Below are 27,197 nucleotides of genomic sequence, written 5' to 3' on the forward strand. Positions count from 1 at the left end.
ATGACTTTGTAAAACCCCTGTAAAAATGTGTACACAACAACAAGAACAAACACATTCTGCAGACACACGCATGCAGGACAGAGGCAATCAGCACAATGAACACACTGACCACTGTTTGTGTGCTGTTACAGTAAGAGTCAATACACACGGCTCAAATGCACACACACCGTTGACAGACTGCCACCAGGTGTTGTCTCCGTTGCTGTCCATGAGGTAGATGACGTTTTCAATGCGGTGACTGTTTCTGTGGCGGTACGGGTCGTAGCGATGCTGGGAGTTACACTCGAAACACTTGTCTGACTCCTGTTGAGGCAGAAAATGCACATTTACATCAACATTACAACTTGCTGTAATCCTAACATCTACTGTATGTATTGTGAAATGGATCTACACAGATTGTGCCTTGTACATATTGTACAGTGTACTATAGAACTGTTTCCTCAGACTGGGGCTTTCATCTGTCAGGCTGAAATAATGTGCGCAATGTGCACTGGTGTGTCAATACTGGTGTGCATGGGACAAAAGCCAGAAGGGACTCGATTGTGCCTCAGCTGGGTCAAAAGATTAAAATGGTTGGCGGTAGAGAAAAGAAAGAAATAAGTAAAAGAGGGGGAGGGAGAGAGGAGAAGTGGAGGCAGGTGTGAGGATCAGGATAAAGGGCAAAAAAATACACTTAGATGCTTCAAACACTGGGAGCTCTCTGAGGCAGTGCTTTAAGCTAAACGCTAACATTCTCACAGCAACAACGTCAGAGCATATTTAATGTTTACCATGTTCACCAACTTAGTTTAGCATGTGTGCTGTGTGCTGTTATGTACAGTACAGGTGAGGTTCATGGTAAAAGTATTGGAAAAATCAAAGTTCTTACACTTCGTCATGAGGGAGAATGAGCATCCGTACCAAATTTCATGGCAGTCCATCTACAAATGTCAACATCGTGGGCTGCTTGACGGAGCAGCTGACACTGTCATCCCTAGTGTTATACTGCTAGCATTGCTAACAATCGATCATCTAAAACAGGATCTCAGCAGACTACAGTCATTTGTAGAAGGATAGAATAAATATGCAACAATGTCAAAATATCTGTGCACCGTGGTGAGTACCCAGAGGACGTACAGACTTACATAACCATTCAGAATTATTATCTGCAGATTCAATGGTCAAGATGAGGATTATGAGAAATGCAAGGGCACAGGGAGGTCCTGACATGAATGGAAGGGGAGGATGAAGGAAGAAAGAAGGGGAAATGCAGTTAGCTGGTGAAAAGCTGACATTGACAAGGCAGAGGACAGAAGAGGAGGAAGAGCTTGAAGCCAGGGGGCATGGGAAAGATACAAGAATGTGGGGACCAAGGCCAAGAGCAAGAGCTTGAATGAAGGAGTGTACGAGAAAAGTTAGAAGGGGTTAGAGAAAGAAAGGTGCAGGTGAGAGAAGTGGGTATGCAGTGGAGAGGGGTCTCAAACAACTCAGCATGGGAGACAGACAAAGGAAGGGGCCGGCACAGAGCGAGGGAGATGCTGAGAGGGTGAAAAGGGGGTACGTCTGAGAGGGGGCCATGAAGAGGGGAGCAGGGAGGGGGAAAGGGGGTAAACAGGCAGATGAGGGAGAGAAACAGTGGATTCCAGGGCAGCGTTTCTTAATTAGGTTGTTGTCAAGGGTGATTAAGCTGCTAACAACAACACGACTGTTAAAGAGACTCGGCTGAGAGTTGAAAAGGAATGCCTAAAGTGTGCTGGAAGTGGTGTGTGTTTGTGCATGTGTGGAGGTGTATGTGGATGTGCGCGGCCACATGTGCACACACGCCCCCTTGTACAGGGGAGACTGTGTGTTTTTTCCATGCATGCTTGCCTTCTTCACCTACCTTCCCTAATCCCGGCATAAATCACCCAAACCCTCATGTCCCACCGCGGTAACTGAAAAGGGCATTTCTTTCTGCAAAGTAGCCCATCCGTCCCCACGCTATGAACCTTTCTGCAACAGCACTGCGTATTCGCTGCAGCTTTAACACATTTAAAGGAAATAAGGTTCAAGAGCAAGATCAAGTTTAGGTTCATGGTTTTGGTGTTCATATGAGTAAGATCACCATCTGATTCCTATTCATCTTCTCTTTCAGGGGCACTGTAAAGCTTCAGTTGGTCGAAACTCGTGTGGCTTTAAGACCCTCCCTCCCTCCCTCCTCTGAGCTCTTATTTATCTCCCATTAGTCAAGCCTGGTCAGCTCAACTATAAGGCTTTCTGCTCCAACAATACACTGATGTAAGTCTGATGTTGATTTGAAAACACGTCTTTGTCACACTACGATGGTGGCTTTAAAAAAAAAAAAAGCACAACCCACCTCCCTCATTCAATTTCCTTTCCAGCTAAGTTGCAGCTCTGAAACAGATATTTCCCTGCTGTTAATACAGTTGCTCACTTTGTTCGATTGCCTCCATGTGTCTGACTTTCTCTGCATCGTCCTCTTCTTTTTTGTGACTTGCCATCCCCTCTTTTTCCAATCTCCTTCTTCACTTTTCTTGTTGCTATCTCTTGTCTAAAGTTACAGTTTTAGTTCCACTCTGCCAGGTGGGTCTAAGGGCCAAACAAGGGCCTCTTTAAATCTCTTCAACACAATTGGTTTGACAGTTACTGCCTAAATGCACTGCTTCTCCTGGGACACAAAAAAAAACAAAAAAAAAACGATGCAATCTGATCTCACAAGGAACAAAACACAGGAGGATGTCAAACACAAGTGATTGATGAACTTCAGGACATTTAAAGGCAGTGAGACAAATGTTTGGTGTGGGCCTCTAACAGGCCAGCAATGGTCCACACCTGGATTTAGGGTGGGACAGGTTGTCCCTATATCCTGCCCCTTATTGTAGTAGAGGGCCTCTCATCCATCAGAGAATGTCAATCACGTTCACCTGGAAGTTGACACTGTTGGATATTCCTGCCCTGAGGCAATGGAAACACAGGCACATACATGTAGACGCATGGAAATGCATGTTGTGTGCGGATGCAAGAGAAGTGAATGTCAATATGATGTTGAGCATGTCAGGGATTCTGTCAAGTAAGGGCAGATAGAAAAACAAGAGCTGCACTCTGCAGAGGTGAAGGAGAGACTGTGGAAGCATCATAAGAGAGTGAACTATGGGTGCTATCTGTATCTACAGCGGTATCTGTGTACTGTGTTCCCTAAAAACTGAAAGTTGTGTATATAATATGGAGTCACTGGATCGTCCCACATAGGTGCAGTGTGAAGGGCACTTGAAACACTCACTGATCTCTGATGATACTGACTGCAATTTCATATGGCATAACTTAATATATTATACTGTTTACTGCAGAATGTACTGCATCATATCTTGAAATGAACACTGAAAACTCTAGTAAAACTCTGATTGAATAATCATACTACATCTTCTAATGTACACTGTTATATCTGATGGTATCATATTACCCTTACATATACTACAATATTTTCCTGCCTTGCTGCGACTAATGTCACCACAATGCCACTTAGCTTGAGATGGTGTTGCTCCATTAGCTCAAGTTAGTTGTACTTATTTCTGTCCTTGTGCTGCTTCAACACCCAAAATTCCCCTCTGTTGGATCAATGAAGAATTATCTTATTTTTTATTGTTGAGGTAAATACTGCAATCACAAAGTCCCCAAAATCCGAAATCACATCAGCTTTTTTTAAAAAGGATTTTAGTTTTTAAACTTGTGGCCAGCTTTCATTGGCTGTCACTGGTCTCCACTGACACTTGACTCACTGAGTGACTGAAAGTAAAAACAGCGAGAGATAAAAGAGACAAAGAGAGATGGAGGGAATGTGTGTGACCAAGGCGTGGCTGCCTTGTGTGTCTACACCTGGGGCCCGAAGCTGAAAGAGTGGGTAGTGTTCGGGGGCCTTGCTCATGGAAACCGGGCTACAAACAAACAGATGGACAAATGAAGATGGACGAGTGGAGACTGATGGATGAATGTATCAAAGCGAGAACAAACAAAAGCATTGCATTGACTGCAGGGTGCCAGGTATTGTAAAGGGGCTTGTGGCATTGTGCTAAAAGACAGAACAGGCAGGTGAGGGAGTCAAATTGAGGATACACGAGAAACTGTTAGAAGGAGTAGCAATTTGCAGTTATATTGTGAGACAGTATGAATGTAAAATCATAATCAGCCATCATGACCATTTGCTGGTGCTCAGAACACAAATGCTGATGCATTAATTGCATAACTATATAGTCCACCTTGACTGTCTGTTCATGTGTGTCCTGACCTGCAGATGGCTGACAATGCAGTAGTGCTCTGGCCCATCTAGACCACAAGTAGAGGTGGCGGAGAGGTTGACAGCCCGTCCAATCAGAAGGTTTCCGGTTGCAGGGTAACAGCTTCCCTCCGTGCAGCCATGAGGGCCAGATGGGAGCTCCTGTCCATACGCACTGAGAGCTGGAAGCAGAGGGATGGAGGGAAGAAATAAAGGATAATTGTTCATTCTAATTAGAAATGATTATTTGACTCATTGTGTCATCAACTTCACATGTGAACTTCCTACTGGTGTGGAAGTGGAGTGAGAACAACCCATAGCAATCATTTCATTTAATCACATTGTTTAATTCAAGACTCTGACTTCATAAGAATCCAAAGTATTCTTGAAATATATATAACATCATGTGGATATGTGTACCTATGCTATCAAACAGCTCTTTCTAAGAAGTAAGAACATGCTTTAAAGGCACGGTGGCCTTTTCACTTAATTATTGGCTAATAGGGTGAATGAAGAAGTTGGATGAAGCCATGTTGGTGTTTACGTGATGTGATTGGACTCTATGTACTAATATGAATGGATGCACTTCAAAACTGTGGTTATTGTGTGTGGTCCACTCAAATTCAATTCAGCACCTACAAAGACACATGCCACTTATGCTGCGTTCATGTCATATCTGAGTTACTGTAACTGTTCATTAACACAAAAGCAAAACTGTAAGGAATGTTGTGGAACAGTGTATTTATATCCTTGGATTTAGTAAACACACACACACACACACACACACACATATGTATATATACTGCTGCGATGTTTAACAGCTTGTAAACAGGTATTTGAGACCCCTTTTGACAAGATTATCATTTTTGATGAGTCATCTGGAAATAATCAAAAGTAATTTTAAAAACAACATTTTCAAACAACTCACAGAACTAATGTTAACCTAAATAACTAGCTGGAACAACAACAACAGCACAACTGTCACTTCACCAGCTAGAATTGAAAAGCTGCTAAAAAGAGCCCATTGTTTCAAAGATGACCAAAAATTTGGAGTGGTTTCGAAGTACACTTGTAAACTGCACATGTAATATGTGGAAACGGAACGTTGGACAGATGTAGCAGCAATAACTTCATAAACAGTTAGTTACCAATTTTTATTGGTATTTATTTTTTGAAAATCATGTTCACATCAACATCCAAGTTGTAATTACTGGGAAAGTCAGATAAAACGAATCCAACAAACATGAGTGCTTCATGTCAGCCAAACTCTGTCATTCAAGCTGGTTAGACCCAAATTCAATGGATATAGTGCTATATTCTAAATTCACACTGTTTTGAAACCTATGACACCAACTCTTCAACACTGCCTCATGGACTTGAACGCCTCATTATCAACAGTTCTGAGTAAGCAAACGAAATACACAATAAGACCTATCTGGTATGGCCAAATGGATTGAAGACAATGATAAAGGTGTAAAACTGTCTCTAGACCAATAAATTAGCCAAGCAAATACATCAGCCAATATGAGCTTATTCTATCAGCTGATATTAATGCAGATGTATTGTAGAGAGCGTCTTACAGTATATATGTCCTCATGGTGTTTGAGCTATGGAATCTCTTCTCATTCCCTGAGCTCCTGCAGTATAAACTTAAACCTTAAGTCTTCCTCATAGACAACATGCTTGGATACACAGAAGAATGTTGGAGTACAAATAGTAAGATCATTGTCATGGTTTCATTTTTGAGACACTGCTTGACATCCCAGACAGTAATTGCCTTAATGGACTTAGGTGTCAGAGAAGAAGAAGAAGAAGAAGAAGAAGAAGAAGAAGAAGAAGAAGAAGAACATTAATTATAACTGTAAAATGTTCTGGTCCGCCTCCCTCAAACTCTCCCTCACCCATGTAAACACTCTGTCTGCATCACTGATTCTGAACAACAGGCCTCATCAGGGTTAGGCAAGGGAGACAGCAAGTGTATGGGGGGAGGAAGACAATGAGATAAATTACAGGAAAGCGAAACTGACAAACGAACAGAAAAACTATGTGGACAGACCAATTTTACAACCAAAATGAAGAGGCTCAGACAGGGGTTCAGCCGAGCTTATATACCAACCACCAAAGTCTGTGACATACAACATTTAAATGCACATCTGACACCACACACAGAGAAATGTTCCAAAATTCACGTACTGTACATCTAACTATATGAGAAGACTACAAAGACGGAGGGAGATAAATGCGGGGAAGCAGGCAGGGGTAGCAGCAATGATAGAGGCTGAAGAAAGAAGCAGAAAACCTGCTTACATGGAGTGTTGGAGAAATGGTTCGGACACACGGAACATGTCGAAATACAACGACTTCTATGCCTGCATGAAAAACAGACGCTCCGTTATCAGCAGCACACAGTGAGCGATACGGGACAGAGATGTCGACAGAGATACCGGAGGGCCTTTCACTCTGTGGATGCTCAGAAAACACCAGCGCAGCAGCATGTTGAGGCATGATGGGAAAGACTTGGACGGTTTTAAATGGAATCACAATCTTCGCCTTCAGAAAAAGCATATCTCCATCACACAGACGACTGTAATACCTTTCATTCCCAGAACTTCAAACACGTCGCTTTGTGACTACCCGACACATCTCATACAGATGCACAAGGTCCCCTTTAGCATCTGCATGAAACGCACTGGACTTTCAACTTACGCTACTGGAAACAAACCCAGGACAATACTAGATGTCCAAAGCAGCTGCTCTGACTGTCCAACACGTTCTCATCCCAGAGATGCTTTCTTCCTTTCTTAACTGAGACACTGATTGGCATGACAAAGTGTCAGTACTTGACGGCCTGGGTATGAGACTGGACTGGGAAAACATAATAGCTGCAGTGAATCTGCACACCATTTAATTATACACACAAGCTGTCAGTGATGACTTTTTGGGGGGTATTCAGGGAAAACCACACCACTCCATTTCAGAGGGTGGTGGTGCTACACCTGAAACTGTTTGCTAACTGCCAAAAAGGCCAGAGCAGGAAAACTTTTGTACTTCAACAGTTTAGTCATAGCAAACGTTTCTTAGCTCGCTCACATCTATCCATAAGCCAACACAAAGACACAGATGAAACACATTTCTGTTCTACAGGCGAGACGGACGCTCTACTGCACACTGCTCCCTCACCCCGATCATTCAGTGCCTGACCTGATCAGGGATCACTTGAATGCTACAGCAGCTCCTTTTGTATGCTCATATGTGTTGAAATTGCTGGAGCCATGGAAACGAACAGCTAGTTCAGTTTAATTTCAGTGTAACTTCAGCGGCCATTATCACAGGGGAAGACGCTGTGACGGGCTTTTTTCACATTGAGAGTATTAAAGGAATAAACATTATGCACAGACCTTGGCTTGGAGAGGCAAATGCATATACTAGCTCTAACAAGTTTATTTCACAGCTTTGGACCCGTCCTATATACAAAGGGTTTGATCTTTAAAGTGATCAGAGAGAGTAAGATCGGTCACTAAGTACTGGCATGATTATGCATTAAGCTGCATTATTATCATTACATGAGCCGGTCATGTGTAGGTGACGGTTACTATCTAGCCTTTTGCAAAGAGAGCTACTCAGAAGGCCTCGTCAATACAAAAAAAACATGTTCTCTCACTGTTCTTGTCTTGTCCATGAGATCATGATTGGCTCTCAGTCAAGCCATATTTAAAAGCAGTGTATTGTGGCAGTTTTCCTCTGGTACAGAGAAGTGACGAGACTACTGTTGTAGAACTGTCTGCATATTGAATGACACCTTTTAAAAAATCCCATTCAACAGTAAACAGTAAATCAGGATCTATAGCGTTAAGAAACAGAACAATAATTAACAAATTACTAAAGAGATTAAATATATCATATAACATCTCTACCATCAAATGGTAGAGATGTTATATGATATATTTTGGGATGAAAATGAGATTGTGACCAATTTTAAATACTGAAAATGATTTTAAAAAAGGTTTTCGAAAAGGAATTCTGCAACTAGAACTGACTGCAGTCCTTCTGTATACACACCTACACACACACACACCTACACACACCCACACACACATGAAATGTCTATGCGTGTATAAATATCTTGGCTCCGGTTCAAGTAAAAGATTTAACAGGGGCAGATTTTCTGAATTCCTGTGAAGCATTAACAATGCCTGCCTGACACTGTTAGCAGTTCTTCTGATAAAGCTGCCAGAAACACAGCACACAACCAGCCTGTCATGCTGTTCCACTGCATGAATATCCTCCACAGCAAATGTAAAGAAGAATCACGGTAAAATGACGCACATATTTACACATTCTGTATGGGCAGGTGCACACACGTTCAGTGTGTACATGCAGAGCTGCACATAAGTGGGTTAGAAGGCAAACCTGTGGACTGTAGATAAAGATCACACACACCCTGGCCAAACATAAAACACAAGCCAGCGCTGCAACACTGAAACTCAAGGGTGTAATGTACAGATACAAGACTGCAAAGAGGATGTATTTCTTTAGTAAACACATTTTAGGAGAAGTAGAAAAAGCATAATTATTCCCACGCGTGTCTTTGCAAAAGCTGGACATAACACCCAGCGGTTCCACCTTCAACAATACAGAAACGTCCTGACTGAGAGCTGTGACTGGGTTTCACCTGACCTCCCTTTACAGGTATGACATTAAACAATGGGTTCACGCACTGGTCAAATAACCTGCCCTTGATGAGGCACCGTGAACTATGTGGAAATTTTACTGCCAGGAGCAGAAAAGCAACAGTGTCTGGACTTCATGTGGCTTTAGACTGAACTCAACGCAGACTCAGTCAAGTTCCTCCTGGTCTTTGGACTTCAGTGCAGCTGTGCATCAACTTGATTTGCAATCCATTCCAACATTCTTCAGTTCAGAAAGGTTTTATTTTCACATCCTCTTGTTGCAGGTTTACATAAACGCACCTGAAGTCACTGGTACTGTGCAGAAATGTGTGTCTCCGTTATAATGCATTTCTCATGACATGATTTCTTATGACTATGTGTCGTTATTCTCAACATAGTACGACTGCACTCTTTCTCAACATATTTTGACTTCATTTGCTAAATCTCTGCAAAAAATCGTTCAAATTTAAAGTTTACGTCAAACTTCCTCCATCTTATTTTGGTGCGTGCTTTTGTATTTGCCACTATAAACTAAGAAACTGCCCGGTTTTAAGGAGGAAAAGTGTCGCACAAGACCAAACTTATTTTCATGGAAAAGTCCTGCAACATGGAATGAGTTCACCCAATATGTCATCATAATGAGAAACCAGCATACAGCAGGTTATTACTTCAATGATTTCCGTCTGATTTGGTTTGTGGCAATCTTCTTTTGATATCAAGCAGCATTTCATTTAAGCTGTCACTTTTTGCACAACTCTTCTGCCGTATCATCACAGCTTATCACGCTGGTATGCACTGGAGATACCTATTCACAGAGAGTGAGAGAAGCAACATCCAGACAGTCTCTCCTGACACTGTCTAGGCACGTAACCCTCAGTAGTCGTAATTTACCCTCAGTTTTAATTAATGACTGAGGCTGTGTTTTGAAATAGACCACACATGCATGGAATGTCACTACTCTAATGTATACCATTCACAAAAGATCTGTGTCTAATGGCTTTCTCCGATCTGTCAGACTGTGCTGAAACAGAAAAGAACGGTGTTTGGGTTGATAATTACAAGCTGAAGCCATCATCTCGGCACACACTCACATGTGAAAGAGCCTCATTTTTCAAAGACTCTTCTGACATCTGAGACACTGAGGTAGCGCTCATCCCCCAGTCTGTGTGGGCCAGAAGAAACATATCCTTTACCTGCTTTTCACCTGTCCCAACTAGCATGGAGAACATGAGAATGTGTGTGCATGTGTTGCATGCAGTAACACACTGACGTCATTATTTTCAGGATTTTATTTGTGACTGCGTTTGCACTTTTTAATGCATTTCTACAAGAGTCCTTTCATGCACTGTATAGAGGCAAGAGAAGTGACCAGTAGCCCGGGTCGGACTGGGCCATTCAGCAAGGCACTTCCAAACTGGGATTACTTTCAGAAGCGTACTTTGATTCCTTGCAGTCTTGTTGGTTATTTTCAAGACAGATCTCAAGATAACCAAAGCCAGCAAGAGGAAAAACTACCTTTCACTTCAAGCAAGCAGTGAAATGCAGGCAAAGATATTTTGAATGGAAACACTGGTTCCAACTAGGTGAGGCACTGGTGTAAAGCCAGTAAAGCCAGAGTGGAAGAGTGACAGCAGCCACCAGTTTTAAGCATTGGTCAGTTACCTTGACAGGCAGTCAGCCTTCATTCAGAGAAGCTTTTCTGTGATGGGAATCTCTGTCCTGTAAAATGAGGAGCGTGGTGGGAATCTTTGAAGCAAACCTTTTGCACAAGACTGCTGAGTGTGAAAGGAAACCAACGCAAAGCTGCATGAGTGTGACTTCAAGTACAGCCAGTTGCACAGATGTTTTTTGACACCAGCTGGTTTACAAGAGTGTGATTAGAGTGTAGCACGTGGCAATGTAGTGCGCGCTCACACACACACACAAAGCAGATACACAAAGGGGAAGAGACACAGGTAAACACACCCTGGGGCATCTCTCTCCTGTATGCAGCACTATGGCAGGAATGCATGGACAGAGAGGAAAATGTTATTCATTAGAGAAAACATTCCAGGTGCAAACGATGCTAACACATGTTTGACTTGTGCATGTATACACGCAAACAGTATGTGGGCTAGAGAATGGAGGGTACAGGACCTGTCCCCTACACTCATGAGGACTTCAAAGAGACACGTGGTGCTAAATTCTTTCCCATCTTTATTCTGTGTTGATTTGCTAATACAACATTTCTGTTGGAAGTGCAACAGCAATGCAGGAATGTAAACAAAGCATGTGGAGGGTTTTCACATCCACTAACTTGCTGATAACAAGTGGCATGAGATCCAGGTTTTGTTTAGTTTTGTCTCCTTCTTTGGGGATTAGTGGTGTTTCTGCACTGCATGTCATTTCATACTGTGATGAATTTTTCTTTCGAGTTTTTTGCAGATCACGTTATTTTCTTTTCCTCTTCAGCCGAGGTTGCACCCGTTGCAACACTATTTCAAACTAATCCATGAGCCTAACATCAAACACATTACAACCCGAGACAGCTTTTATTAACTGCATACACGCTGAATCACGCATGTTACATCAATAATTAGGAAGAGATATAAGTCATTATGTTCTACTCAAGCCTTTCTTTTAAACTACTCGTCCAAGCTTGTTCAATCTTATCTTGCTTACTTTACCTTAACAGAATCAAATTCTGCCCAAAACCGCGTACAAAATACTGTAGGTCTCAGTGTTTTAACTAACACCTACAACCCTGTAAAAACCTCATTCAAATTTTGGGGATATGTTCAAAATAAAGTTGATTATTATCTATTTATCTATGTTGTAAAGTTGCATGTTGAAATGTTGAAAGGTGAGCACAGCACAGGAAACGGACCGGTGTCTGTCACTCCTTCACGTCATAATTTTGCATATAAAGAGAAGGCTGGAAGACGTTTATCTTGAAAACTCTGGAACAAGTGTTGAGTTTCAGTTATGGTTGCTCTACATGGTTCAGGGAAGAAAGGCAAAGTGGAGCCCTGATGGGACCTGCAGTCAATCTTTGGTAGAAAAAGGCAAAAATAAGTTAATCAATCATTGATGTGTATTGCAAGACTACAGTCAACTCAAGCTCACCATTACTAAGCTGGCAGTTTCCGGCCCCTAATGTATGAACACAATCTTCCTCCAGTTAATAATTAACATAGAGACTAACCCAGACACCTGTGTGTATGCGACTCAGGAAAGCCAAGTATAACATACTTAATGAGTCTACATACACAAGAATTCCTCCTTAAACTCCTGAATTCCTCCACACACAGAAACACAGGTGAGCAGTTAAACACAGCACATTTAACAGTGGCCGTGAACTGTGTGTGTGTGTGTGTGTGTGGCCCTTTTCAGAAATGCCCCTCAGTCACCAATTAACCCTGCGAGGGCCCGTTCTGCCCGAGATCCAGCGCTGCTGTCAGTAGCCCATCATTTACTACACATTCCACAAATACCCCAGCTTCTCACAGAGTTTTCAGATCCTACACACTGACCTAATAAACCTGGGTTTGCATGACCACAGGAGCTTAAACATCATGAGTTGAATGGAGCTGCTCTGTTGCTAGAAAGCTGATACGCGGTGCAACAAATGTCCACACAGGAAGCAGGGAGACCGCTTTTACTGATGATAGTGGGACAGTCAAAACTTTTCAAGCACCAACAGGGTTTTGCACCTAAATTGACTTTAAGTTTTTGGTCGTGGGAATATAAATGATTACATATTATTACAGTGGAAGAAGCTTTGCGAGTACTATAAGGTCAGGACCATGGACGGGTCAGAGAGCATATTATAGCAATCATTGACAGAATCATTCTACTATGGACAAAATGACAGAGTTCAGACTCACACAGGCTTGGTCAGTCATTCCTCTTGAGTCACTTTGCAAAGAAATAAAAGAGCTAAGGTCGAGTTTGGAGTTTGCCCACAATCACATCACATCCATTGTAAAACCATCTTGTACGCGCAAACTTGAAGCATGCCAGCTAATCTCATCTCCAGTATTCCTGAAACTGCACATGACAACCCGGGACAAGAATTAACAAAGACTTCAAGAAAACTCACCTTAAGCTTTCTCAGGACACTGTAAACAACACACCGCTCATAGAACAGACAGTGCACCATCAACTAAAGGGCCCAGACCAAACACCGCAAAGAACAGCTGGACACAAGCCCCAAAGTCTAAATGATGCTGTTCAGTTACATGATATGCCATGAAGCAATGTGGTGCTTCAAACTGAGGCAAAGACACGTCCACTGAAAATATAATATACATAATATCATATAACAACAGAGTGAAAATGTGGAGTTTTCTTCAGTTGTATGACTCAGTCAGGGTCTCATCCGTTGGCTGTTTGTGGCCAAGAGATACAGACGACGACTGCTGTGCTCAAAGAAGCTGAAAATTCACTTCATTTTCTATCCAAATGCAACTTGCTTGTTATCCTCAAGAGCGAGAGAGCGCTGATGGTCAGGCTTTCAAAAAGAAAGGCACTCTACGCTGCTCTGCTCCCACTCTGTACCACTCACATCTAGTTTGGGGGCTGAGTTATATTGAACTTTATGTTGCATTTCATTGAGAAATACTCTAATACATCACTGCAGGCCTTCTGGTTTGTTGTTGTGTTTTTATAACAAATACAAAAGCTCACATTCAAATGTCTCTGAACTAGCAATGTATTCTTATTCTTGCCTATATGGTGACAAATCAAGCATGGCATTATTAGCATTATGATTTGGGGGTCACCCTGTCATTTTGGCCGGACTGAAAGGCAGCATCCTCACAGCGAAGGTGAGTTAAATTCTTAAAACCTTTCACTCCCTGTTCCCTAAAGTAAACATAAACCAGAACAAACATCTGTGGTCACAGCTCAGTCCTGTGATTAGTGTGCATGAAATAATGATGGATTAGATCTAATGACAGTGTACGGGAGAGTAAGAGTCTGGGAGCATTCACATTGGCTGAGCCTACCAGAACCAAAACAACAACAACAACACATATAACAGGGTTGAGGGCTCGGAAGCAGAGGGCATGGTTTATGATCAGAACGCTTGTTCACACTGGCCTCAGTAATAATTAACACATTTTACATGCTGCAGTGTTACAGCTGCGGCACCACTGTGTTTACTATTATTATCACATCGAAAGACAAGGCAGCAGCAGAGAAGGCAAAACAACAAACATGTCTGTGGGATCTTTCCTTTTACAATAAAAACTGTCATAACTATTCTACACTACATATGGAGCAGGACAAAAGCACAACACCCTGCAGCTGCAACTAAGGAAAGTCACATGCTGAAGCTCATGTGTTACCAGGGTTACCAAATGACCTGGCTTTATAATACAGACCAGTCAAACAGGTGGCTTTCTTGCTGGTTCACAATCAGCAGTGGTTTTCATAGCAGCTCAGCCTTTGAATCCATGCTAAAATCATTTGAGCTGGAAATGAACCAAAGCCTCCTTTCCAGGTGGTATCCCCAAAATGAGATGTGAAAGCACCCCCGAACAGACAAAGACAAAACTGATCCACTTTGATGGACCTCTACTTACCCAGCATGAGGAGGCTCATATACACGGCCATGATGTGCATCAGGACGCCTGGACGCATGGACACCAGGCTGTCTCTCTGGCTGTAACAAACACAGAAATAATTCAAGAGCGTGTCAGAGAAATCCATAAAACATCTGATGAGGTCTCGTTTAGTGCAACATCTTCACAGTCTCTATTTCACACCAAACGATTTGTTCCTTTCTCTAAATTGACAGCTAATTTCCCAGAAACTGGAAGTGATCCTCTCCATTACCTTTAAGCTCTTTGCACTATGAACCACAGTCACACAGTCAAAGAGATGGTAAAAGCCTGCAAAGGTCTTAACAATGGCACTGTTTGTTTACAGTAAACATTATTCACACTAGCTCCAAAGTGCTGTGGTAATGGCTGGTGTTGGAGCACCGCACACAGCAGCTTTAAATGATAAAAACTACAAAAATGCCACTGTAGTGCAGTAGTTCAAGGGTTTTCTCAGAGGTGTTGTGACACCGAGGAGAAAAAAGGCCTCTTGTATACTCAGGCTCAACAAACACAGAGATCTGCTCGCTGAATGGGACAGACCACTGTGGATGTGCGTGTTTGTGTGAGTGTAGGCACACACACACATTGTTCATGTCACACACTGAACCAATCTGACCTCTGAGACAAACAGAAGTGGTTACAGGAAGACGAGAGGACAGATAAAATGAAAAGGCTGACTTCTTAGCCAGGATTGCTTTCACCAGCCTGAATTAGCCATCTGAGTCAGAGAGAGAAGGCTTTGTCGTCTGACAAACGACAAATCAAACGTCTTCAGTTTTCAAGAATTTCTCAAATAGCTCGGCCTTGCACACTAATCCAGGTTTGTGATCTGAAGCAGGTCTCTGTTGGAAAGCATTTTTCACACTCAGCTTAGCAATAAGAGGTCCACGTGGCCCCGCGCTCACACTGAGGAGGGACCCCACAACATCTCCACGCTCACTTCAGTGGATTTACACGTGTATTAAGTCCCTGACTGCGTCCATAACAATCAGGTATTTGTTTTCTTGATGCTTATATTCAAACACCACAGAACAACTGCAATAAACTTGTATCCCAGCCTCCTGTGCAGAGCAGCTGCTGTGTGCTAATATCACCGTCAGCCTTGAGGAATGAAAAAATATCGCTTCATCACGATTCAGACTTGTAGTTCTTCCTAAATTCTCACAGTGCATGAGCAGATATGAAAATATACGCAGCTTTTTCACATTAGTTGCTTGCTGCTGATTGAATGTAGGTCGATGGTTCAAGTTAGCTTAAACGTAAAACTCTGTTGCTCGCTGATTCCTGACTCTTTATAGTAAGTTGCTTGTCTACAGCTGCTGTACATGATGTTAATTAAAGTGCAGGGCGGAGATACAAGCAAGGACAAAACGCGGGATGCAAAGTGGAAAAAGAGAAACATGGAGAAAGATGTAAAGAAAGAGGAGAAAGTTTCAGAAGCTTCCCAGGAGTCAGGTGATAGAGAGGCAAGTTAGAAGAGGGTTAAAGATTCCTCCTCCAAAGAACTAACACTACCCAGCAACTGTATTTGGTTCTACTAATGTCTGCAGTTCTTCAAACACAGCTGTAAAATTTGTTCGAATTCGTTTTGATCAGCTGAGAAACACAAAATGTTGATTTTCATCCCACACACATCTAACACGCTTACGATGGTCACTAATGTACATTTCAGTTTTGCTATGTATCGGTCCATGTTTCCATCTCTCATGGCCCTCATGGGCAGAACACAGCAGCTGAGATAAGATAAGGTGGTAAGCCCACGCTTTTTCAACACTGCAGCTCTGGGACAGAGTGGGCCCTCACTGCACAGTCTGCACTGTGTGTCTGAGCAGAGATCTGCAAAGAAGTGTGAAGCCTCTGCCACTGATTTGAAACAGGAACATCACAATAATTAACCCTCTTATCTCATACAAACATGCTAAAAAACGCCCAGAGACATGGAAATGATCATCAAAAGCTCCAATTACCATAATGATAGCTCATCTGTAAAATTAACTCTATATTACCCCACATGCTATTAGCTTCACTGCTACGCTACTGTTACACTTCAACAGCTGCACAGACACACAAATTCACAGCCACGGTCACATTTTCATCTAAAATTTTCACCACAAGACCAATCCACCCAAAAAAACACGAGAATATAGAAAAAAAATAAAAAGGGCTTCAGCTGATGTAATGCCAATAAATAAAAGAGTAAAGAAAACAAAGCAGTTAGTGTGATATTCATTATTAATCAAGCATTAGCAATAACTGGTGATAGCCTCATACTCACACAGCCACAGGAAACCTCACTCTCCTCTCTGCGTGGTCAGGATTGCTCACTCTGTCCCTGTGGGCCAATTTCGTCTCTGACAGTGCGTGTGTGTGTGTAGATTCCCGTATCCGAGTGTGCACGTGCGCAGGCCCTGGACCCCAATGTGTATATTTACGCGTGCATGCACATGTGTGGTGTGTATGTGTGCCAGAATGTGTAAAACAAACTTGGAAGCACAACTGACGGCAGCGATGTAAAAACAGAGGGAACGCCGCTGACCAATGGGAACGCAGAGTGTGTGCAGGACCCCCTTCAGTCCTCTGCTCCCTCCAGCTCCCTCCGTTTCGCCCTCCCTCGCTCCCTCCAGCTCGTCACTGGGGCACTGGGGTGAATGGACAGCTATTCTTATTCTAATTCCTCTGTCACTCTGTGGGCCACTGGCTGAAAGAGGGGAATGGTCTCCAGGCCTTTGGAATGCACCACCCCTTTCTTCTGGACACTGGGGGAGAGTGATGGGCGAGAGAGGCAGAGAGGAGGCCGGAGAGAGAGATAGTTAAAAGAGGAAGAGAGATAAGAGAGGAGGATGAAGAAGCAGAAAAGCTCTTGGAAAAAGCAATGAGGACAGGAGGAGGTGACACTGACAGGGACAGAGGGACATTTTCCCTCTCTGGGGTAAACTAGGCCACAGAGCTTCAGTGCAGCAGCACCACCACCCACTCCACCGCACCATCATCATCATCACCACTTTCATGGCACTTAGCACAAGGGGCTGACCATCAGATGAAAGCAGCACCTCTAAAGTTGACTACCTCACATGTTAAATGTGGTTTGTTTCACTCGCACACAAACCAAAGGGCAAAAGAAAGAATTTGTAGTTTTATTAGGTGTCATGTGCCGAGCAATTTATTGGCTCTGAACATTTGCCAAGCAACCGGGAGAGACAGGAGGTAATTCTTATATTTGTTTCAGCATGTGAATTTGCTGCTGTTTCATTCTCGTCACCTCCAGTCAGACGAACAAACCAGGGATGTGACAAATCAACTGGGTTGCAGTGTGGCTGCAGCGGGGCCATGGAGGTCAGCTCTATTCAAAGATTCAAAGGTTGAAGCAACTGGTGCTATGACTGCGAAAGAGAAAGAGAAAGGACATGGAAGTTTGTGCCCGTGCATGTGTGATACATGCATGTGTGGGTCATGTGCATGCATGTGTGTGATTCACACTAAACAAATAAAAAAACTGCATGAGAGAACAAAGCAGCTTTCACATTCACAGCTCTCTGCTGATGTGACCTTTGACCTGTGCTGAAGAGGGAGACGGAGGGGAGCAAGTTCTAGGCTCGCTGGCTCAACACACGTTACAGAAATCAGTTATATAGAGACTTTCTCAAGCCCTCATTGGCCGGTAGCATTTGTAAGACGTTTCAATCACGGCGCTCTCATTCACTGTGTTTTGTACTTGCTAATTAAATTTGGACTTCTGAGAGAACTGAGATATGATCATGGTGAAAGGACTGCTGTCGCAGACCTAAAAAGAAAAAACCTGCACAAAGAATGATTTCAAATATCCGAAAATGCAATATTCTTTCAGCCAATCCAGTCTGCACCTCCATCCTACATCCACTCTTTAGTAAAAAACTACGGGAAAATAATCAGAGGAGAAAGTCAAACTGAACTTGGTCAGCCTAGACCTTGAGCAAAGACTTACAAAGACAGACAAACACACACACACACACACACACACACACACACAATCACAAGAAGAAGATAAGAGGAAACCTGCAGCAAGTTCAGTGCCACCACTATAACTTCAGTGTGGGGCTCAGACAAAGCCAAGAAATCTGGAGACACTACTCCAAACAATCCCAGGCTCTCATACCCTTGAACCCAATAACACGATAAGCCTGACTCTGTGTGTGTCTGACTTTATGTACACACCAGATGAAGGCTGAGCTACCAAACACGCTGCCAATACGCTGCAGCTTGAGACACTGTTGTTAAAGTATTGTAAAACAAGGCCGGGCTGGAAATGGGATCACATCACTCAGGTGAGCTCATGGAGGAAGTCTGCTTTGCTTATACAGGCAGGTGACTCTATATTTAGAGCTGCTGCTACCTGCACCGCGGTGAGTCATCTAGACCAGCGGTTCCCAACGTCGTTTATCTGATGAATGCCCACAGGCCTGTCATTTCATTTATCCATTACTTTTAGCTGGCAAGACTGACAGAGAGTCTAGTCTTCACACACTTTCAGTCGCAACCTGTTGTGTTCAGGTGCTACAGCTGACTCAATATGAGCATTTTCAAATCAAGCTGTCTATTTTTCAGATAAATTAGCTGGATTAGTTAAGCTACTGTGGTGAAAATTCCATATTCACCGCTTATATTATTCCCATATTTACTGTAAATATTTTCTATAATAACTGTACAATGTGAAGAGGCTCTGTGGCGGCTCTCCTCCTGTTTCTTCAGGTGCATGCTCCTTGCTGAGGCCCTTATCTTTTGCTCTCACACACTCAATTAGAAAGTAGTATGGAAGCAGCTTTCACTCACAGAACACACAGGACTCACTCATCTGGACGACAAAAGGCATAAAAATGTAGGAATGAAGGAGAAAGGTGAAGAACTGCACATAAACAAACAATTAAGTGTGTCTCAAGTACAGAATCTATATACAGTTAATGTACAAGTCTCTCTTGCTCTGTGCAGCACGACTACAGGACATGCTCAAGTTAGAAGCAACATAGCAACTCCCACAAATATACCTGTGGTGTGCAGCAAGCAGCAGGTGAAGTGCACTCAAGGGTCAAAGAAGAGCAGGTGCCTGGTTAAAGACTAACCTTTGATCTTATGACACAAAACGAGCCACTGCAGCCGTGCTGTAGTCGTATCTACAGCAGAACAAATAAGCCAAAGAAAGTACAACAGGACCTTGAAGGATATCTGCTCAGCTGAACTCCGACTGACTGCTAAAGAAATGCACCTTTGAATACTGTTCTACACATCTGAGCAGAGAAAATGCACAGCACAGAAACATGTTATTTCCACGTTGCTCAAAGGGGACGACATAAATCAATGCTGCTTCCTGAATGACTGTCAGTTCTACTTTTATTGCCTTCAAACTTCGGCGGCAGTCGCTCACCTTGGAGTGAATTTACTTTATCTCCCTTTACTCAAATTCAGTCAGTGGTTGACTGAAATGTCAGAAATGGCTTTCAGCAGCCCCAGGAGACTGGAGAAGAACTTGTGGCACTCAGATGTGGGGTATAAAGAGAAAATTATATCACAAAATGTTTAAATATAATTACTGTACAAAATGCAGCTGCAACACACAAATACAGCATACCTACGTTTGTCTGCAGTGCCTGCAGGCTTAGTTTAGGTCTTCACCACAGGATGCACGTCTCTTAAGAGCAATACTCCTATGGTGGCTTTTAACTGCTTTGACTTTTCATGCAGAGTGGAACTGCATTGCTAAATGCTTTTCTTTAAATGCTGTGCTTTCATAAAAACTCTACATTGCACGATCCATTTTTAGAAAACCGAGCACTTCATATTAACGGTGCTCAAATGATATAATAGATGAGTTTAGAAATGCATTGACACAGTTTGAGTCTTTGGGAAATTTGCTGTCTCACATAGGTAGCAAACGTTCTTCTCTTTCATTCTCTTTGCCTGTTTCAAAACCCAGAACATACTGAAGGATTTCTTCATGTTCATGTTCATCAGAATGACTCAGTTCTTCTGTAGAGAAAAAAATGAGTCAAATTGTTGAGTTGTAAATTACTGTAACACACCTTGATGCCACAATGAATGTGTCTCCTTAGCTTAGCCTGAGTGAAAATTGCCCAGGCTTTATGAAATTATATGGATCAAAGCACCATCTAGACAAACAGTGGCCTACTTTTCAACATAGACAAGCAAAAAGTTCAGAGCACTGTTTGCTTTACAATTACTTGGAAAGAGCCATGAAAAAAAACACTTGCAACTTGTACCAAAACTTTTCAGTGACACATTAAGGTTCTAATTATCCTTAATGAGGCTCTGTGGATAAGAAGGTAGCCCTGGTATACTTAAGAGATTTACAAAAACCTGAAGAAACTCTTGTGAACTGTGATCTACATGGAAAGCACTAGCAGATATTAGCTAATATAATAAGAGCCTGAAGTAAACAATTAACTCCCTACCAGTCATCAGTTCAAACATCTGCTTGATTTGATGGAAGCAGACCACCCAAACACCACATCATAGTGTCAAACAAGGAAACAGCTTCCTAATCCGTTACATACTGTGGAGCCAAAAGATATCTCATAATTCTGTCTGGGGATTTACTTCATTAAAGTCAGTCATCTTACAGTCACAGAGAGATTAGCATCAAAGGTAATTGTCCATTTCGGGTTTGCAGAGAGAGGGTTAAATCCCCCATTGTGAGATGCACTGCAGATTTCCATTGCTATTGGCTAAGACTTCAAATAAAACACACCTAATATCATCTATTGCCGGGTGCACTGAGCCTTTGTTCCACACCACCTATGTACACACAGACACATACACACCATGGAAAGTGTGTATGTGGATTTTTCTGAATACACATGTTTGTATTTTTGCCTTTGTTGTGCCCTCTTATTCAACCAAACAATACCCTGAGAGCGTTAAGCGATTTATCACAGACATTTTACAGTATTTAGTTCTTTAACTTAACTCAGAGGGACACACCCGAGACACTGTCAAAGAGCTCGTCTGAGGGCATGACCAGACAGTAGCCAGTGAGCAGCCTTTCAGGTGGTTCAGTGCAGAGGCGCACCAACCAACACAATCACCACGTTCATGTTTGGACTAGAAAGCCAGAGAATCAGCAGGGCAGGTGAGAGGTGGAGGTGAACAGCACAACTCAGAGTTTTTGGCTGAGCAGCAGGTCTTGTGGAGAAGGTCAGTAAAGTCCAAAATTTCCAGGCAGAGCTTTAGTCGAGGCCATGCTTCACAAATCATCCCCCTGACGAAAGCAGAGCAGTGGTACTTCATACTGCTTTTATGTGAGTATTTTTTATATTTAGAAAGGAGAGAAATTGTTGGAAGCTAGTAAAATTATTGTTTAGAGGTATTTTGTGAAACTCATCCTCGAATTTCCAAAACTCAGTGGGTCTCAGACCATCAACAGGCAGCACAGGAGCCCCCTTTACACAGCTGATTTTAACATTTCTTCAAACTGATGTCAGCATATATGAAGGTTTTGGTGTGTGTCTGCACCTGTTAAGGGCACAGAATCCCTCGTTCTGGATATTCATAATGTTAGTATGTATTATCTCCATTTCTCATGCTTCTGGGTTGCATTTTGTTTGTTTTTGAAAGTTGGAAAGCAGGCTGTGATGCACACGATTAATGAGCTCCAGTAATCTGATGTCTCCCGCATCAACAACAGAATCCGCAGACATAACGGACCTGTCTGAGGTGCGTGTGTGGTAAACACTGAGGACAGCATGTGTAATGCCACTGTGCTCTGACATGGCACTGCTCTGATCAGGGGGACAGTTTCAAGTATTAGTTTCATTGGTGCTCATTTCCTCCAACTATTGAGTTTGCTGGCGTTGATAAAATCATCAGATTGGCAGCAGATTGACATTGTGCCAGAAACAGATGTGCGTCTGAATCATCTATCATCAGCACAATGTCTAAGGCTGAGATATACTTGCTTTTTAACCACTCATCCGCGTAGGCAACCAGCTGCTTGCCTACGTTCTATATGTGTTATTAGATGATACCACTAGAGGGCACACCAGAGAAATCAGGATATCGAGTATATCTCCAGACTCAGCCCGAGCTTCCACCAAAACACTAGCAACTAGCTTTGCAATGCATTTGACCAAACCCCTCACCTGTTGAGCCTCTCCTCCCACCTGTGTGCCATGTGATGTGCGCTTGGCACCCAACAGGCCAACCACAAAGACGGGAAAGACCAATTTCAAAGCCAGGAAAACACCAAATGGACCCCCATTACTTCACAATTCCTCCAGCTTATGGTACAAAGACAACTCCTCATGTTGATCTCCAAGTAAGACATCTGTGATGTCGGTTTGTTATCTACCCCCTGGGCCTGACTATTACGAATTCATCTCTATAACATTTGAGTTGCCTGACATTTCTGAAAATATCGGTGGTTTGGGTCAGTTTCCTTCATTCCATTCATCAGATTCAGTAAATTGAGCTGATCTGTGTTTCATGCTTGATGAATGGGCTAAAAGGATCCCATTAAAGCTGCCAAACAAGGACATTTGGGTCGAGTATTGTAGTTTTTCTAGTGTGGACTATTTTCAGTTGAAACTACTAAAGACGATTTGTCACTAAGTAATCTAAAAATCAGACGGCCAATCAGTGCTTGGCAAAGCTTCCTGTTTATATCAAAGTTGGGCAGGATATTTGGCCGGCTTTTTCACTGACACATACAGTATAAGGAAATTGCATTTCCTGTTATTGATGAGACAATATGAGACGTGATTTGCATTCCATCGGCCATTTCCAGTGTAAATTTCCCCTCTGTGTGCATGTGTGTTCGAAAAAGACGCCTATAGAGTTTGAGATTTGCATTTCATTCAGAAGGTAAGTGGTAACGAGTGCAGCTAATCAGACCTGCTGATCGGACTGTATGAGGGAACAGACCATTTGTTCTGTCACACATGCTTTCTTTGTCTTAAGTGTTTGTGTTAAGATCATGTCGTCAAATGAATGCCAACGTTTACAGCCAATCGTCTAATATAACGTGGAGTTTAATTGAAGTTGTCATGTATTGCATTTTTAATTTAGGGAATATTCTCCTCTGACACAAACAGAAAGGTCTTGGTTGGGTGTTGCGACCGAGCGTCAGATGCAGCTGTCTGCCCACTCGCTGATGATCCATTGGATTGGTGCATTTGCATTTCTGTCATGCTGACAGGATGAAATATGACCAACATGAGCTGATCTGAACAACAATAACTACCTGCCCATTGATTTTTTTGACACATTAAAAGATTTATTTCACCTTCGTCAATCATTCTGACAGCCATTTACTATATACTAAAGCTATTGTTGGGCCAATCAACAGAAAAATTCATTACAATGACTGATTTTAGATGGTGTTGTAAAATGGATCCCTCATAAAAAATTTAATTAAAAGCTCTTCTGGTCTGAGCTAAATTAGCTTGATGGTTCCCCGGTGGCATACCTTTTAGACACGAAGAAAGGAGCAAAAGAGACAGACAGGAAAAAGAGGCGTAGCAGTAATCAGTGCCTCTTATCAGCATGCTGCAAACAAGGGGCTGATTTATATCAGGGGACATGATTATGAGTCTCAGCCTGCAGGGGCCCTGACAGAGGCTCAGATATCAAAGACACACTGACGGAGCGAGAGGTGGCCGATGGCACCGAGAAGATTATCCAAGCACAGAGCTGCACACACACTGCACTGAAGCACACCTCTCATCTATTCCACCCAAACCAGCAGTGAGATTGCACTTCAATCAATTCTTCTTCTAAAACAAAACTGAAGCGTCTGAGATCTGCCACAAAAACATGGCTCCCTCTACCATACCTGCGGCTGAGCACTCACACCTCATATTTAAAGGACCATACCAGTGGTTTCGCTCCATAACAACTACATGCTTACACCTTACATTACTGACAACCATCACCTTGCACCAGTCCACTGGTTTCAGTTAATTTCAGTACACTATCAAAATCAACTGACAGGGACTGAAACTGGCCAAACACGGCATTATAACGAATCACACGTCCATGTTGTGTCCACTCAGAGCTATTTGTAGACAGGACATCTGTCCTGTTAGCCAAACCAACCCTGAATTAGAATGAATGTATATGTGGAAATTACTCCGACAATAAAAGATTGTGTTAGGAGCAAAACATAACCACCATAATAAGTAGATTCTATTTTGAGAATGTGAACAATTCGGCAAAATATTACATAAGCTAAAATATGACGTGTGTGCGCTTTAGGAAATGACTAGCGCTCATAGATGGGTGGAAGCAGCTATATTTATAACATGCAAAACCACCGGTGTGGTCCTTTAAGAAAACATGTTTACAGTATTATCAAAACCAATATATTGATCACTCTGTAGTCAGTCGATAGAGAGGAATGGCATCCACCAACCAGTGTCCCGCTCTCCCTCTCAGCCAGTCCTCCCAGTTGGATCCTCTTAACCTTTCAGGTTAGAGTTGATCTCAGCAGAAAGGCGAGGGGCCAGGTCCTTGAGCTGATTAAAGCTAGACTAAGCCTACAAGGGCCATGGGAACACGTACCTCCAAACACACACGTCCAAATAACTTGACAAGGTGAAAAGAAACAAATGGCAATATGATATTCTTGGATGCAATTCAAACTTCAGTGTAAAAAAAAAAAAATAAAGCTGATCACTTTCTTGGAATGTGAAGGAAAACATGATTTTCAAGACTACACCTGTCCCTCGTGAGAGCTCAGGGGAACAAGTGCTGAAGAAACAACACACCACTGTGTCGATGATCCTAGCTGTTCTTCACCTGCAGCAGAAAAATGTAGTATCACTCCGACCTTTCAGACGGTGAATCTGAGCTGTGCACCCCATTAATCTGTGCTGGTTAATCTGGTAGGAATGTGTGCAACAGTGTCAGAAATCTGCCTTCCAGCCAGGAGTGACCCACTGGTGTCAGTGAGAGAGCAGGTACACACACACACGTTACATTTCCATTACTTTTGGGGACTTTATATAGACTTGCATTAATTTCCTGGAGACTTACCATTACCACTGCTTGCCTCACCCTAACCTTAACCCAAGTCTTCACCCTAAAATTTCATGATTTACATTAGGATGTCTCCTATTTCACTGATGGAAGAAATCTTGAGCAGATACATGTTGAACAGCCTTCTAGTGTGTGCACATCCATCTCTCTGCAAAGTGAGGCAACAGTAAGAATAAGACATGTCCGAGTGGAGGAAGGCTTTAAGGTGCACCTCACATGCTGCCTTCCGGCTCACTAATAAACACACAAATAAGCCCAGTGACTCATCCAGTGGCCGCAGAGACAATACACAGCTGGATCAGAGGTTCAGGACGCCAGCGGGCTGCAGTCCATCTCCTGCTATCTGCAGAACAATTAACAGCAGCTGTATTCATATCCGCCCGCTACTGTCCAGCCATGACAGTCTGTCCATCTCATGACTTCGCTAAAGTTCGACAAGTCTTCCAAAGGGTCAAAACCGAGGAGTTAGTCACCAACGCTTTCTTTCACTTTGGCTAAAAAGGGGTCCGCTGGATAAACATGACAGCAAGCTAAGAACCCAAAAGAGAAATTAGCCGAGCAGAAAAACAAGAAGTGCGCCAAAGTCCCTCAAACTCACCTCTCTACGCCATAGAAACTATATTAAGGTCGCACCGTGAGGAGAAGGATACAGAGACATGGCTCATATTAACCCGCTTCACAAGACAGCAGGAGACACAGAGACACTTCGTAAGACAGCAGGAGACACAGACACTCAGTGTCTCTGCTGGACATCATGTGAATATACTGTAACGACACAGCGGTGATTCTGCGTTGGCGGCTGTCCCTGACTTGAGTGAGACAGGTTAGCGAAGACGGAAGAAGATGGAGAGCTCACCTGCTTGGTGCTGTTCTCCACGTCCCCCTCTCTATCCCTCTCTCTCTCTCTCTCTCTCTCCCTCTCTCTCTGTCACTCACATACACACAAACTCTCTCTCTCTCTCTCTCTCTCTCTCTCTCTCTCTCTCTCTCTCTCCACACACATACACCGTCCCGCAGCGGCAGCACCACCTGACTGAGCGGCGCTCCGCTCGGCGGCGGGACAGCACAGGGCTCAGCCCGGCGGGAGGAGGAGGAGGTGGAGCCCCACGTGTCACCGGCAGCCTCCACTGCCGTCCTGAGACAGCAGCAGCAGGTAAGAGCCCACCACCGAGCTGGGACCCCACCCAGCCCCCGTCAGGCCAAGCCGAGTGTTCTGAGCAAAGATTACTTCCTAATTCCGCCGTGCTGAAAAGTGCTGCGTTTACTGCGGCCTGTTTTTAATGGAGACTCTGTTCATGCGGGAGAACTTAACCTTGACTGTCACTTGAAAGCAAGCAAGGAAAAGCAGTTTTATATAAACGCTATTTTTTACAGGATGATATTCTTTTTGATTCAATTTGATAGCCGTTCTATCAGAATACCAGGACCCTCAAACTCAAGCAGCTAAATGGAATTCAGCCATTTTTCATTATTTACTCCTGTGCCTTTACTACTTTTGTTGTCAAAACGTCTTCTGTCAAAATTTCAATTTACCAATCCAGCCTTATGCCCCACGCACTGATCAGCACTGACCACTCTAAACCTACAGTTTTTCTCTTTTCTTCCGGCATACTCATCGTTGCAAACTGCTTAAATCACCAATAACAACACAATTTACATTTCAAAGTC

General features: G+C 43.0%; 1 protein-coding gene across 1 annotated transcript in view; it reads right to left on the reverse strand.

The window, feature by feature from the left end:
* Window positions 1-26,471, reverse strand: part of lamb2l (laminin, beta 2-like) — a 47,923-nt gene extending 21,452 nt beyond the window's left edge. Inside the window, exons 1-4 of the mRNA XM_076740369.1 lie at window positions 26,386-26,471; window positions 14,487-14,566; window positions 4,262-4,431; window positions 168-303 (exon numbers count right to left, since the gene is read on the reverse strand). Coding sequence (XP_076596484.1) covers window positions 168-303; window positions 4,262-4,431; window positions 14,487-14,544 — 364 coding nt within the window. The 5' untranslated portion in view covers window positions 14,545-14,566; window positions 26,386-26,471. The remainder of the gene's footprint in view (window positions 1-167; window positions 304-4,261; window positions 4,432-14,486; window positions 14,567-26,385) is intronic.
* Between the last annotated feature and the right edge of the window lie 726 nt (window positions 26,472-27,197).

The sequence above is a fragment of the Chaetodon auriga genome, chromosome 10, assembly GCF_051107435.1.
Source record: "Chaetodon auriga isolate fChaAug3 chromosome 10, fChaAug3.hap1, whole genome shotgun sequence".
Taxonomy (NCBI): domain Eukaryota; kingdom Metazoa; phylum Chordata; class Actinopteri; order Chaetodontiformes; family Chaetodontidae; genus Chaetodon; species Chaetodon auriga.